We start from the raw sequence: 16389 nt of genomic DNA on the forward strand, positions 1-16389 counted from the left end.
AATTAGGATTAAAAAAGGTTTTCTTTGGTAATAAGTTTATAGTAACTATATTGCAACTGCCGTGCTTGTGAATGGTGCACGGTTCAGAGCGCTAAATAGTAAAAGGCACTATTCTTGTGCTGTTCAAGGAGAGCACACACTCTGTCTTACATTCTCTCATCATTGTGTCTCAGAAGTCTGCCAATTTTAAAAGTTCTTGGCTCTCCCTTTCCATCCATGGCATCTGAGCTTTTGTTAGTGACTTCCAGCAACTGGCTTCTGTGCCATCTTCTTATGTAAATATATGTTCTGTATGTAAAATTATCACGTTACATTGTCTATTCACTATCTTTCTATCACTATCACATCTTTCTATTCTCTTGTAGTTTTTTTCTTTAATTTTATTTCTGTTCCACCACCCCACTCCTCCAAACTGTTGTCACTAATACTTGTTCCTGAGAAGTACTCTGAAGAATCATGATCCACATCTTTGTCATAGTTTTGATTTGCCTGTGGGACCAAGGAGTTGTTGTGTTGTAAAGGATACCTGAAAGCCCAGGATCTTGTGGCTTCTCTGGGACAAATAGCATGAAGGAGAAATAGGAGAATGGAAGTGACTAATTGCTTCTCAAGCTTCTCATGCTCTTTCTAAGGCGTGTCTGGACAGGTATATGCAATTCAGTGTTGAAAAGAGTCACGGCAGAAATGTGCCCCTCCGGCAGTTTTGGGAGACTGCTGTGATTTAGACAGGCTTAGGGCTGTATAAATTAAACTTGAGACACAACCAGCAGCTGGATCTAACTGAAATCAGATGAGCACAAAGCAGGTGTAAAAATGCTTTAGCACTTAAATTTTCCCTTCATATCTTCATTTCTTGTTTTCTCCTTTCTTGCATTATGCATTGTGTTCACAAATGGTCAGGATACCTAGAACTGCTAGTACTGTTCTGAGCTATTTCTGGATGAAAACCTCACACATAGTATGGTGATTTACCTCCCCGTTTTCCCTCTTTTTCACCCGATTCAGAAAAAAAGAAAAGATGTCCTCTAATTTGACTGTTTGGTTGGGCTTATGAGAACAAGTTGAACAAAGTCTTGGGATTTTGGAAGAATCTTTATGTTTGTTTATAAGTGAAAGACAATATTTTAATAACATAAGAAGTTGGAGTTAAGCTAGTATAAAATGAAAAACTGCAAATGCATTGTTATGTTGGTGAAAACACTTTAAGCATGACCTCAATATATTTTCTTTTTTCTTTAAGAGGTGAAGGCACGAATACTCTTGGCACTGCTTGAGTATACAGGTAATTTTGCTTCTTTGAGGAGTGGGTAATGTCAATGTGGATGGTTTGAGTTTTTTTTGCTTTTGGACAGAATACTATGTTTAGAGGAAGGGCGAAAATCTCAGATACGATTTACCTCTCTTTACAGTGAGCATTCCTGAAGGACATAACAATTCCAAAGACATTTCTAACAAACACAGCGCTTTTTTTTTTTTAATGGAAAATACCTTCTCTGGTCGTTTGCTTTGGATCTTGGCAGATGAAGTAACTGTTAAATCACTGAGCTTGTGCACAGTACTTCTGCTGTCTTTCTTCTTTTGGGCTTTTTCCTATTTGCCATCTTTTTTATTTTCTCTTCATTTCCATCTGTTTCCAGACTTACCTTACTATTCTAACCCATTCCTTTCCCTTTATCTTTTTTTTTAGAGAATACCTTTTTATAAGTCCCTCCTTTTTGGAAGGGGTCTGATTTTTCTGTGTGTTATTCGATCATCATTCCATAGAGTGTACAGCTTCAAAAGCACAGAACAGGCATGTGTGTCTGCAAAATACATGTCAGTAAATCAAAACTTAGAAAATAATACTTACGGCATTAGATTCTCTACAGTTCATAGGTGCATTAGTGTTAAGTAAGCAGTCACATTTGACTGTAAAAGCTGATTATTTTAACCATCTTGCAGCACTGTATGAATTTATTATTTTTTCATTATTTTGTTGTTGTAGAATAGTTTGGTTTGTAAGGTACCTTGAAGATACCTAGTTCCAACCCCCCTGCCATGAGCAGGGACACCTCCCACTAGACCAGGTTGCTCAGAGCCTCATCCAGCCTGGCCTTGAACACCTCCAGAGATGGGGCATCCACAGCTTCTCTGGGCAACCTGTTCCAGTGCCTCACTGCCCTTATCATAAAAAAAATTCTTCTTTGTATCTAGTCTGAATCTACTCTCTTTTGGTTACCCTTTGTGCTATCTCTACAGTCTCTGCTAAAACCTTTGTCCCCATCTTATAAGCTCACTTTGAGTACTGAAAGGGCAAAATAAGGTCTCCCCAGAACCTGCTCTTCTCCAGGCTGAACAACCCCAACTCTCACAGCCTTTTTTCACAGGACAGGTGTTCCATCCCTCTGATCATTTTTGTGGCCCTCCTCTGGACCTGCTCCAGCAGGTGCTTATGTTCTGCTATGCTTCATGGTTCTTATGTTGGCGACTCCAGAGCTGAACACAGCACTCCAGGTGGGATCTCACGAGAGCGGAGCAGAGGGGGAGAATCACCTCCCTTGATCTGCTGGTCACATTGCTTTTGGCGCAGCCCAGGCCACTCCTGGGGGCTGCTCTCAATCCATTCTCCTCCCAGCTTGTATTTGTGCTTGGGATTGCCCCAGCCCATGTGCAGGACCTTGCTCTTGGCCTTATTGAACTTCATGAGGTTTGCATTGGCCCACCTCTCAAGCCTGTCTAGGTCCCTCTGGATGACATCCCTTCCCTCCATCGTGTCCACCACACCACACAGCTTGGTGTCATCGGCAAACTTGCTGAGGGTGCACTCGATCCCACTGTCCATGTCCCCAACAAAGATGTTAAACAACACCGGTCCCAGTACTGATCTCTGAGGAACACCACTCATCACTGGTCTCCACTTGGACATCGAGCCATTGACTGCAATTCTTTGAGTGTGACCATCCAGCCAATTCCTTATCCACCGAGTAGTCCGTCCATCAAATCCTACACAACAGCAGTTTTATGAAGGGGAATATAAAATTTCTTTGTTGTCAAATTTCTTCCAAATATAATAAAAGTTTTTTTTTAGTAATTCCTCAGGTGTTTTAAAATAAGAAGTGACCTGAGAAAATACCCCAGACTTGATCTTTTTAAAAACAGTTTTCCCTATTTACATGGTTTCGTAAGTTTGTAAATTCTGTAGTTTATTTTGTATAAAAATATTTTTGTAAAAAGAACCCAAGGTGCTCTTATATGCAGTATCTGATGTTCAAGTAGTATTAGATGAGATTTGGAAATGAGGTGCTGAAGATAAAAGAGGGCTGCTTCAGAAGCAGGCAGTACAGAGGAAGGCACTGAAAATCAGCTGCTGTCAGACAAACAGATAAAATTGAGCAAGGCGAGGTGACAGAATGTGTGTTGGGCTCAAATCCCTGAGCACTGCTGTGACGTTGGAGGGTTTTTGACCATGGAGAAGCCAGTGGGATGTCAGAAGCTGGAGGTGGGTAGCGTTTTTAAAGAGGAAAATTCTGTTCGTACCAGATTCTGCACAACTTGAGAGACTGGAGAGAGAGAGAGAGAGGTTAATTTTAATAATCAAAATAAAAAGCACTGAGTCATAGTGCAGAAGAAGTAGTGATTAGACCATTTATGGAAAACATTCCTGAGGTCCTGACCGGCTGGCAGATGGATTGAAAATGATAGCAAAAGTGTGGTCAGTATTATCAATAGTCGTGGAAAAGATTGAAGGAGGTCTCAGAAGGAAAATGGGAGTCCAAGGAAAGCATATTTTTAAAGTTAGTATTAATTTTGTGAGTACAGAATTATTTCTACTGACTTCTCTAGTCATTTAAAGTCTTGCCAGCTCCATAGTAAAAGTGGAAAAGGAGCTAAGCCTCTTAAAGGTAGAGAAATCTAAAAGTGAGGACAAAGATTTTAGGTTTTGGAAAGACCTTGAGATCACCTAATCTTCTTCTCTTGCTCTGGGAAAGATTAAATCTACCTATATCATTTGTGATTGATGTTTGCTTAGCAGCTCATAATGATAAAAATACTTGAAGACCTTCAGAAAAGAGAAGAAGAAAGCACTGAATATTTATCACCATAGTTTTGTGCTTTATTGAGAACATGTTTCCCTTTCTAACTCTTTTGACCTTTAGCTAATCTAATGCCTGTGCTCTCCAGAATGAATTGGTAGGTTAGCTAGTCCGTGATTTAAATCAGCTGCTAATGGTTCCATAGACTTCTACCTAGGGACTTGTCCTGGAGTTTCCTGGCACCATAAATCTCTGCTGCTTCCTGGATATGCAGTGCTGCTCTGTGCTTATGTGATAGATTTCATATTCATATATATATTGTATGGAAACACTCCTGTAGGCACTGTCTGCAGTTTACAGCAGGCAGTCTTCATCTGCCGTACCCAGCTGGTAGCTGTGGAGTGGACCAGATGATGCAGTTGTATTAAGAGCTTCTGACTATCCTTACTTTCCTGTGGAAAGTAATTGTTTCTGTGCTGAGCTGGTTCTCACATTGCAGCAAAGAGATCTGACTCGCATCTGTCACCTTGTAACATCAAAAGTACATAGAATTGATGGCATGTACATTAAAATCTACAAGATAAACTTACATTGTTTATGAAGAGCTACTTTAAATTCAATATTTTAAATACATTTCTATATAATTTTATAATTATACAATAATCATTTCATGTGGAAGATGACATTTTTTGTTGCAGAGTGCTATTTACTGTAAATAACATTAGGCTGTAAACTTGTAATTTACTTTGCATTAAAATTACTCAGTTTTTAGACAAAGAAAAAAATTCCAGCCCAGTTCCTTTGCTGTTAATTAATCTCCTGATCCATTTTTGCTTTTCCTCTTTTGGCTTTTACCCATCACAGATAGCGAGATACAACTAAGGCGAGACATGGTCTTCTGTCAGAGCCTAGTGGCCACAGTCTGCGCTTTTTCAGAGCAACTGATGGTGGCCTTAAATCAGATGTTTGACAACAACAAAGAGTATGAAATGGAGACGCCGGAGGCCAGCAGGAGGTGGTTGGAACAGATAGCCAGTGCGGGTCTTCTCCTTCATTTCCAGTCCCTGCTCTCACCGAACCTGGTAAGACTCCTTATGTGGCATGCTTGGTCATAGCCCATGTTTGTTCCCGGAACAAATTAAACAAAGTTTTAGTTATAAGTGTGATTTTTCTGTGTCCTTTGTGCTTAGCTTGTGTCCTTTGTGCTTAGCTTGTTACTTAATTGGCTGCTGTTTCAAAAGTTTGTGATTTAGATGATTACAGATATGGGAAATGTTTGTGATATAGGAAATATGTTTTCTAGAAAGACAGTGGTATGTTTGAGTTAGCAGATACTGAATTTACCCTTGACTCCCCACCGCTATTGTAGTTGTTCCCTAGGAGTGAATGTTATTAGGTAATAACCAGAACTTCAGTTTGCAATAAGCAGCAGTGCAAGATAAATAGAATACCTGGTTTGGATAATTTTATCACTCCCTCCCCCAAAAAACAACAGGTCTGTAGCAGTTGAAGGACTAGACATGCTTCTGTTTTGTTCCTGTCATAGGGCACATCCTCATAGCCTGTCAGGGTAATTGGAAATCTGCTGTTACTTCACAAGGCTTGGCTTAAAGAAACAATTGAAAAAGAGACGTGGCTTTGTAGTCCTCTAATCCTCATTTATCTAAAGTGCTTCTTGAGCTTTTTAAGCTGCTTCTCACACTAGACCGTTTCCTGTGAACCAGAAGCACTGTGAAACAGTCTGTGAGGTCTGCTCTGCGGCAGTCTTCTCAGCTTCTGGAGCTGCTCACTGGAAATAACTGATTTGGTACATCCTACTGTATAAAAGTCCACGCAAATAACAGATGATGTTCCTCATATCAGAGGTCTTCTTTCCTTGCCTTGTCTGTCTCAGCAGCAAATTGCTGACAAATTGACCTGATAAACTTTAGAAGCATAAGAGATCGATAAAAATAAAGGTATTTCTAAATCACAGTCATAAAGTATTAGTCTACCATATTGTTGAAGAGCATTGACTTAAGCCAGCGTGAGCAGCTACATCCCAGGTAGTTTACGTGCCTGTGTGGGCTTGCATGGGACAGCGTATGTCATGATGAGATGTGCAGCTTAAAAGTAGATAAAGTCAGTGCCTGAGAGAAACAGGAGGGCTGTTTATCCACATTAGGAGTTATGTGAAGAAAGCATGGTCAGGGCAGCTTGGGCTCGTGTCTTGAGTCTTGGATGCGTTTTAGCACCCAGTAGCACCAACATGTCCTGGTGCTGCTGGAGTCCTCAGAGTTCAAGAGTAAATTAAATTGGTGCCTGTCTTGTATTTTCCCACGTGCTTAGTTGTCATGTTATCATGAAATGACTGTTGTCTTTACAGCACTGAATGCGTTGGTTTTTTTTCATTCAAGATGGCTACTTAGCTATTTTCACATAATCAGGTACCAGCAGTATGCACTGTTGAAAATAAAATTAAATTTTGTCTCTTCTGTCTAACTGTTCTTAACCAAGGGAAAAGTAAAGGCAACCTATTCACTACCTTCTCAGCACTATTTTGCTTACAAATGGTCCGTATTATTTTAAACAAGGGTATTTGAAGGAAATTACACTCATTATGGCCAGAGTTCAGTGAAGAACGAGCAGCTGAGCAAAGATTTCCCATGTCACTGAATGATTTTCAGACTATTCTGCTCATAAAACTGCTCTGTACATAGAGACTCCATAAATTGAACCAGGAGACAAAATATTTCTAGTAGCTTTGCTTTTTCAGAAATACAAGGGGTATTGTTATTTCACTATTTAGATAAGGGAAATCATGTGGGTTTTCTTTTTTCCTTCCTATAGGCAGTAAGATATAGTTTATTCACATTTTATAGGCAACCAATTTGTTATTCCTTGCCTTCTTACTGTTTCAGTTCTTAGAGGAGAAAAAAATGCGTGCCTCAGGTTTCAATTTGATCTTTCTAGCTTAAGGTGCTAGGGGAGGTTTGTATAAAGAATGGAATTACTTGTATTGATTTCTGCTGTAATTGCTCTGCATATTTAACTCAAGATAACCATACTTATAGATGACTAGTTGCCTTTTTAAAAGTTCAGTAAAGTGTCCTGAGAAGTTAGTAATTTACTTCCTGAAGCTTTTTTTGGTAAATTAGTCTGGATCTCTTTAGCTATCTCTTTAGCTCAGGAGTACACAGTGAGCCATATGTGCAAATCACAATACTGGCATATCTGCATACTTGATTTGCATCTAGAGTTTTGTAGGTGAAGGTGCAAATCACCCTAAGCTGTACTCCTTCTGAGCTACTGGTTTAATTATTGGTGCTTAGAGTGGACACAATGAACTCTCATCTGTTTATAAATGAAATGCTAAAGTCATGCCATTTTTTAAAGAAAATTGCTAAAAAGAAGAACTTGTTTTTCACATTTCCCCTCTGCTAATTTACAAACTAGACCTGGTGTCAAGACAAGCTGTTGAAGTCTGGTATCTTACATAAATAATAATTGCAGTATTGTTGGATTAAAAGCCGTGAGAAGTAATGGTAGCTATAAATTATCTATTAATTTACTATGTGAAATGATAACATTTATTTTAATAATCTTGGACTAGTCATAAAAGGGAAAGTGCCAATAGAAACAAAGATATTTACATTATCTAGGAGTTAATTAGGTTATACACTGCATCAGTGAAATGTTGTGCACCATTCTGTAGTTATTTTTTTAATGTCTTGCTCTCATATTATTTCTGGTAGGGAAAACATCTGGCTGAAATTACCATTTCACTTTTTCTTTTGCCTTTTTTAGGCTGATGAGCAAGCCATGCTAGAAGATACATTGGTTGCACTGTTTGACTTGGAAAAAGTTACTTTTTACTTCAGGCAATCGGAGCCAGAACCACTAGTTGCAAGTGAGTAATTATAATTAATATCTGGGTTTTACTGTTCTGAAACATTTTCTGTATTTGTAACATTTTTCTCTCCTAGAACATCACCTCCTACTGGGAGTGTTATATAACTTGTGATTATGGAGAATTAGTAGATCTGTAACCCTCCTAATATTTGTAGATTTCCTAAAATACAGCTAACATCAATGACAATGCAGGATATTATCTGTCAACATCAGTAATCCTGGGGGGAAAAGTGTTTGCTTAACTGAATTTTCCATTGTGAGAATGTGACTGCAACAGGAAAGTTCCTGGAAGATCTAGTTGGTATTGAAGAGTCATGTATAAAATAAACTTGAAGGTCTGAATAGAGAAATGCAAGTGAGATGAGATGGAGAAGCATTAAAAAACATTTCATCTTATCATCTGAAAGACACAGTAGATCTTGAGAGAGTTCCTTTAAATGATACAGCAAACACTATTGGGATAGCTTGAAATTGTGCAAGAAAATTTCTGAGACCTGCCAGTGCAGACGGTCAGGGTCCTGAACCCTTCCTCTAGTACTCACCAGACTTGCGGGAAGGGATTATCTTCACAGTCTGCTGTTTATACCCTTCACTCATTTTCTGCCACTCCTTTATTAATGTTTTCAGCCAGCAGAAATTTTCCTGCAGTGAACTTTGTATAGTGAGCAAAAAGCCCTCATTTCTTCCTAAGTCTCACAACTCCCTTGGGAAGGGAGGAAAGCATGTCTGCTTCACATCAAGCCTTTCTAAAACAATTCCCTTGCTGGATCAAGACCACACATGAGACAACTCCTGCAGTAACCAAAAACAGAAGACACAGAGTTCCTCCACAAAACTACTAGTGAGGGGTTGCCTGTGCTCTGAAGAATTCGGTAATGCAGGGCTGATAGTCAGGTATCCTATATAAGACCGTTTTTATTTCTGTATAATTCAAGTAAGGACCTTGTTTGGAGTGTTTGTTTTAAAAAAATGCCCTACCAGGCCAGATAACAACATGGAACTGGAGTTACAGGAGGGATTCCTGATGGGGAGTTAAGCCTATGCGTGTGTCATGAATTGTTTATGTTGCTGTATCTTCCAACTGAGGTGTCTGTGCTAAAACAAAGATAAATGGAGAGTCCCTGTGTTCTAGGATTGCAATAAACTCTATATTTCCGTTTGGTTTAAGTCCTGCCATCACAGTCATCCTGACAGTCATCTTGACTGTGGTTACAGAAGACAAGGAACTGGCAAATCTGTGTTTTTTCTGTTTATGATTCTGTATAATTAATGAAAAAGTCTTTTTCTTATTACCAAAAATAGTGGAAAATGTTCCTTTGAAATATTTTCCATTTAGATATAGATAATTTATGCACGCAGTGTAAAAACAACATAATAGTATTATTAGATTATTAATAACTAAATTTTATTGTTACTGTTTTCATCTTGGAGCCTTATTCATGGAAACTTAAAAAGAAAATACACATAAAACTCAAATTGAATTAACTTCTGACTTCCTCTGAGAGATTTAGCTGAATGGAAAATTTTAACCAACTTTTGATAATGGTCATCGCATGTTAATCAGCTGGCATAACTCAAAAATATGTTGGGGAATCACTGTAACTGCAAAATGATACTGCTAGTTGCACTGAACTTGACACCAATTGATGTATTATGATATGTAGCTTGTCAAAGTGTACTTACAGTTTTATATGTTCTACCATAATACATTTGTTTTCTCAGTTGAGTCCCGACTTTAATAGTAACTAAATGAATATGCTGGTAGCTATTGTATATTTATTTGTGCTCTATCCCACACAAATCTGAGGAGGTGCTGACTCTGTATATCACACAGACCTTATGTGTGATATATATCACACCTGAGCAAGGCATATGAAATGTGGATGAAACTATCCTTCCAGTGATTTCAAACTATGTGCTGTACGTAGACGTTTCTCCAGACTCACAGGGAATATAAGGAGGGTGTTGACAACTACATTCTTTGCTTAGTATTTTTGCTGTCATTGACAGGCTGGCAAGGATGACAGTCACTGCTTTTCTGTTTATCTGCTCTCTGAAAGAGGGTAGGCCAAAAGTGGCCATGGCAACACTGACTATAGTGTAAACTACTGCATGTATTAGTTTTGTGTCTGCAGTGATTTTTATCTAACTGTACAAATTTTGAGCGCAACAGTGTCTGGGAAAGGACATGCCATTGCTTTTAATGAAACAGTAACAATGACTGTATTCTTAGATGTACCAATCACATACCAAGCAGAAGGAAGCCGGCAAACGCTGAAGGTTTACTTCTACCTTGACAGTTACCATTTTGAACAGCTTCCTCAAAGGCTGAAGAATGGAGGCGGATTTAAAATCCATCCAGTACTTTTTTCACAAGGTAACTTGAGTTTTAATGTTTTCCCCCAATTCTTTCATATAGTATTTAACTCTTTCGTATAGTATTTAACTTCCTCTGATTTAAATACTTTGTAATGATAAGGGCATAAAGCTTATTTTTAAATATGTTGTTTAATTTGGACATTTATTGAGAATTGTGAATTAAAATGTGAATTAAAGCAACACTGAGATTTGTGAGAAAAAATAGAGGTATGGGTGTACATTTCTAAGTTGATAGCTATTATGATTTCAACTCCAAAAAAATAATGTTCTTTCATCAATATTGTTTTGTTCTTTGTAGACATTAGTGGACAATATTCAGACCATGAAACTTGCTTTTAAAAGGGTTTTACATTCCAAATGCTATTGTAATCTTTTCCTGTTACTTCAAATTTAAGGAGTAAATTGTTGTCCCCTGAGAATTCTCTCTCTTTAAAATGTTATGAAGACTTAAATAACATTTTCAGGCTTCTGTAGTTATGACACTGCAAACAGTACAGAAGTGATGAATGGTGGTGCTGATGCTTAGACTGTTCATAAATTGCAGGCAGCCTGCATTAGCTGCAGTGTCCTTACCATCATCAGGAGCGTGGAGCTTGATTCACTGAAATGGTTAATGCAGGTGCTGATTGCCTTGAATCGCCTTTGATTTTAGAGGGAGCTGAAAGTACTCTGTACCTTGCGAAAGGCTTCCAGGGTCTATGTGGAATAGTCAGGCATAGAAATGAAGGTTTCGAGGAGGGTTTGGTCTCTGATAGATAAGGAGGATGTAAAAGGAAATAGCAAGCAGTAAGATACATGAAGAAATAGCTGAATTTATAGTAATCTTAAAACACACAGTTTTTAAAAAATAAGATCTCTGAAGTCTGATTTTAAAAAAAAGTAATAAAGACAGACTTCAGTGGATTTCTTTTGAACAGATTTATTTAAATCATAGGGGAAAATGAGAACACTGAGCAGGAGACACATTTCAGTAGAACAGACAAAAAGGCACATGAAAGAGACCAGAAAATACCTTGGTTCAGTTGAAATCCTGGAAATACTTTCTTAAAATTTTATTTGGGAGGGGACTCAGTGTGCTACAGAGTTTAGTTTGTGGAATTTTTTCCCTTTCTGTTTCCAGAAGCCCAAAATATTTGAGTCTTAGGATAAGCATCTTTGTAGTCAGCTAAAGGAAAAGAGCAAAGATTCATTCAAGTGTTAGATCTGCTCAATAATTTTCAGTAATATAGAAGATTTCTTCTTTTATCATACCAAATTTCTTTAATTTTCAAGGATCCCCCTGCAAAATAGACAATTAGACTCCAAGATTAAGAAGTCCTGGATAAGAAGTTAAATCGTAGTGTTTAAAGCATTATTTTGGTGTTTTTTTCCCTCATTAATGAGTGAATTTGGATTCTGTTTTTCAGTTCATTCCTAGGAGGCTTGGCTGAGCTGCCATCCCACTAACTCTGTAGATCCCCATCTTTAACTGAAATTTATTAGCTACAAATGTAGAAATCTTCTGTAAGTTCCTCTGTGGAGTGAATTCTTGCTTCCTAAGCTTGACAGAGCTAAGCTGTTTCCTGCCTAAAATACAATGGTTTGTGATGTCTTCAGATGGAACGTTTAGAAAATCATGGATTTAGTATACTTTATTAAAGACACAAGCGATGCACATCAGTCTGTTTATCTCTGTGTTGCTTTATTCTGTGTTGCGTAGCTCCGTGCCTAAAATTACGAGTCTATATATTTGCAGGATTGGGACTGTAGTAATTTTTAAGTGTTTTTAAATGTTTACCCAGGCTATATTATGTATCTCTCCACTTGTAAAAACAGTTTTCTTCAACCATGTACTTAAGTGTGTACATTCAAAAGGATTCTGATTTGCAGGACTGGGGTCTGAGAATGTGAAGATATTTCTCTTGGCATTCAGGTTTCTCTATTTCCTAAGTTAGAATTGAGATCTCAGGAATAAATAACCTTAATTAAAAGACACTTTCTTTAAAATTAAAATTCAATTTATTTAAAATTGCTACTTAGTCTCTTAATTATGTAGTACTTTTTAATTTTTTATTTTTTCATTGAATCCTTGAATAATTCAGATTGGCAGGGAGGTCTCTAGTCCAACCTCCTGCTCATAGCAGCATCAGGTATGACATCAGACCAGGTTGCTCAGATGTTTATGAAATAGGATCTTGAAAACACCCAAGGACAGAAACTACACAACCTCTTGGATAACCTGTTCCTCTACTTGACTGCCTTAGTGGTGAAAGTGTTTTCTTTGTATTGAGCTGAAGCATCTCTTGTTTTAATTTATGTCCATTGCCTCTTGTACTGCCAGCATGCACCTTTGTGAAGAGCCTGGCTCTGTCTTCTTGTTGACCTCCTGGTAGCTAATGGCACCTGGCTGGTAGGTCCCCCCCAAAGCCATCACTTGTACAGGCTGAACAAGCTCAGGTCCCTCAGGCTCTCCTCACAGAGCATGTGGTCCACCCCGTGACCATCTTGGTGGCCCTCTACTCAACTCTTTCCAGTTGATAACAGCTTTTGTGTACTGTGGGGCTCAAAACTAGACACAGGATTCAAGATGCTATCTAGTGAGTGTTGAGTAAAGTGAGGACGAGTACTTCTTTCAGTCTGCTGTCCATGCTTATGTTAAAACAGTTTAAGATGCTCTTGGCCTTCTTGGTTGCCAGAAAACAGTGCAGGCTCGTGTTCAGCTTGCTCTTCAGGCTCTACCTTCTCAGGTGCAGGACATGACATTTGTCCTTGTTCAATTTCACAAGGTTCCTGCTGGACCATTCCTCCAGCCTGTTTAGGTGGCCCTGCACTTGAGTATATCCACTCCTTCTCCCAGTTTAGTATTAGCTGCAAACTCGGCTTACCTGCTTCAGGTCAGAGATAAAGATGTTGAACAATATAAATCCCTGTGGTATCCTGCTTGTAACGGGCCCCTGGGTAGACCATTGCCCATTAGCTCCTACCCTTTGAGCCTACTTATCCCTCCAGGTTTTTTTCCCATTCAATTTTCTGTGCATTCAGATCATAATATCCTAACTAGGATTCAAGAATACCATAGAAGACATGTTTGTAAGGAAAGCTTCCTTGCCAAAGAGCTTTCTAATATATTGGGTAAAAAAAAGTTACACCCTTCAAAAGGGGAGAGCCAAAGCACACTCTGCCAGCGCCCCTGAGCATGGCCCGCGCAGTGCCTGTAGAGGCAGAACTGTGTGCTCCAGCCAGTCCTGACAGGTGACTGAGTTTCCCAGTTGGATAATCTAATTGGATAAAAACAACTTTATGCCAGTAAAATAGGCAGTACGGACTATCAGCTCTGTTTGCACTGGCATGCTATTATAAATGGAGTTCAGCAGATATTTCTGTGTGGGCTTTCTGTATGACTTAGCACCAAGGAAGTTAAGAAACAAGTCTGACTGTTGAAATTTAATATTTTTTCCACAGAAGTAGAATTACAAACTCTGAAAACATGGAAGGGGAGTGCAATTTGCATGTTCTTTCACAATGAATGAATTTCTTAACTGATCATATTAAGCAGTACAAGCAGAACTAATATTCTGTATGCAGTTGAAGCTGTAAGATGGCAGTATGCATCAGAACTCTGCTTATTGCAGGGTGATGAATTCTTAAAATGTGTATGGATTATTAAAGTGGCAATATTCCTAATTGTAAAATCTTTAATGCTTCTCCCCAAAAACCCTATTTCATCCAGAGCCTGTGTTTTATGTTATAATAAGGTTAACCTCTTAATATTAAGATCTTGATTTTTCCAGTCCAGATTTTCTTGAGAACCTCTCAAACACTTGAATGGGCTTGGCTGAAGAAAAGATTAAACTTCCCTGAGTATCTAAGTTAAAGGGTTGGGAGAATGTTTTTGTTTTCCTTTCTTTTTTTTTGAAAATTATTGCTAGAAAGAGAATGCCATAATGCAGTGGTTGTGCGTTCACTTTTTCCTCCTTTCAGTTTCTGTGCAATGATCATATGAGAAGGACATAATGATCCTTCCTTTAATGGAAGTCTTTATTTAGTTCCTGAATTCTTGTGGCGATATTCATCCTTGCTTTGATGAAGTGAATACAACAAAGGTGGACGTAGTCAAGTATTTGGCTTTAGAAACTTACCTGAAAAGCTCTCTGAAAAGGAGCTTATAGGGCATTTCCAGAGATACAGAGAAGTTTTCTTTACTTGATCTAGAAAAAAGCATTCAGAGTGTCAGTGGGAATAACTAGAGGTTCAAGTGCTCCACATCTCCCAAAATCAGGCTTCATAAGTTGTTAGGTCTCCCTCTGTGAAAGTAGCTGGTACATTAATTGTTTCTTTCCTCCACCCCAGATCATTCTATTTTTTTCTTCCAGAATATAACAGAGTTAAAACCACATTTACATTCAGAGGGCAGGAGTACTTTAATTAGAGCAACAGAACTCAGACTAGCTCTCTCCTTCATATTTTCCACAGGGCAAGAAATATAATTTTTCATGTAAATGAAATCTTAAAGAGGGATCTGTACAGATTTGATGACATATGGAAACAGCTCAGCAATCCACAGTGGGGTCACAGCCTCAAGGTTAAAAAGTAATTCACTAGTCTGTGAACAAAGCTACAAAGAAGGTGAATACTAAATATTTAATACTGATTTTTCTCTGTTTCATTCTCCTTTCTGTTTTCACAGCACTGGAGAGCATGGAAGGATATTACTACAGAGACAGTGTCTCAGTAGAAGAATTTCAAGCTCAGGTTAATGCAGCCTCACTAGAAAAAGTCAAGCAGTATAACCAGAAACTACGGTGGGTAATAAACCAGTATTTCTGAGATTAGTTTACCAAGTTCTGCTTTTCAACTCAGTTTCTGTGACACATCTTTAAACTGAAGTGCATTGTACAGTGGTTGTTTTTTGGTGCATGATTAAATAAGATACAAGATTCATGGTTCTGACTCTTTTGATTTCTGCACTGCTCAGTTACTTTTTAAAAAAATAGTTTTCCCATGAAAACTATGTCTGTAATTGCCTCCAAGTTGTTTTACTAATGCATATAGAAAAGGAAATGTCTAGTTGATCACAAACAGAGTATCAGAATTGCTAAACATTATGGTCAGATTTTTCAGACCGTATTTACCTAATTTCTACAGAATAGGACTTAAAAAATAGTGTTGTCACTGTCAAGGCTGAGCATCTCCTCCCCCCATACTGCTAGGAATGTAAACATATTTGGATACTTGCACGAGCTTTGGGTATGGATTAGAGAGTGCATACTTTCCAGTATATGTAAAGATTATGCAGCTTTGTATTTCAGTAAATATTTCATTAAGAAGTTGCACATGAAGACAGAATTTTTGGTATACAAAATAATTTAGTAGTTGTGAAGTAAAAAAGATGAGGATGTGTACATAGACTGCTCTTGCATCTCACTGTATCTGTGAAAAACTGTTTAAGTACACTTATTTGCACATGAGTTGAAGGAAAAGAGTGCAAAGAACTGCAGTAAAATCACATCTATTCACTTTTAAAATCCTTGAATCAGATGGAAACACTGTCATTTTGCTACAGCTGTCAGGCACCTTATAAAAGCAGCAGAGAACAGGAGTCAAAAAAAAAAAAATATTAAGGACAGTGGAGAAGGGGAAAGAGGATAAATGAGGGTCTCTTTTTCCAATTCCTTCACCTGTTGGCCCACTCCTGTCTTTGGAAGGTTTTCTTCACGGATATTACAAAAGTATTTCTCTAATGTGTAATCAAAGCAGTGGAATTTCTACGTTCTGTTTTAATATAAGCAGTACTACAGCAAAAGCGATTTTAAAGACTGTTGTATTCAGTGAGTACTGCATATCCATTTTTTTGGTGACATCTATGTCAGTGCACTTCTATGTTAATGACAAATGTAGTATTTATTTAGTCTGTTTTCCACCTTGTTGTATTAGTACTTCCTATTGGGAAGAATGTTCTTCCTGGGTATTTATTTGACAAGGCTTATGTTATAAATCAGTTTGACAGAAAGCTTTGGTCATGCCGGTATTTGGCCTAGATGAAGTCAGCTGGTGTTGGAAAGAGATTTCTATCAGTTGGACAAGAGAAGACTTTCTGCGCTGTTTTTTTTCTGTGAATAGGCCCAAT

At 38.1% G+C, this 16389-nt stretch overlaps 1 protein-coding gene across 1 annotated transcript in view; it reads left to right on the top strand.

The window, feature by feature from the left end:
- The window catches only part of LOC104457516 (phosphatidylinositol 3,4,5-trisphosphate-dependent Rac exchanger 2 protein-like), a gene marked incomplete at both ends in the record, with an annotated part of 58605 nt that overhangs the window by 27824 nt on the left and 14392 nt on the right, over positions 1-16389 (top strand). Inside the window, 5 exons of the mRNA XM_010087708.1 lie at positions 1241-1282; positions 4878-5095; positions 7800-7902; positions 10138-10281; positions 14950-15064. Coding sequence (XP_010086010.1) covers positions 1241-1282; positions 4878-5095; positions 7800-7902; positions 10138-10281; positions 14950-15064 — 622 coding nt within the window. The remainder of the gene's footprint in view (positions 1-1240; positions 1283-4877; positions 5096-7799; positions 7903-10137; positions 10282-14949; positions 15065-16389) is intronic.

Source organism: Pterocles gutturalis, unplaced genomic scaffold (genome assembly GCF_000699245.1).
Source record: "Pterocles gutturalis isolate BGI_N339 unplaced genomic scaffold, ASM69924v1 scaffold25226, whole genome shotgun sequence".
In the NCBI taxonomy this organism is placed as follows: domain Eukaryota; kingdom Metazoa; phylum Chordata; class Aves; order Pterocliformes; family Pteroclidae; genus Pterocles; species Pterocles gutturalis.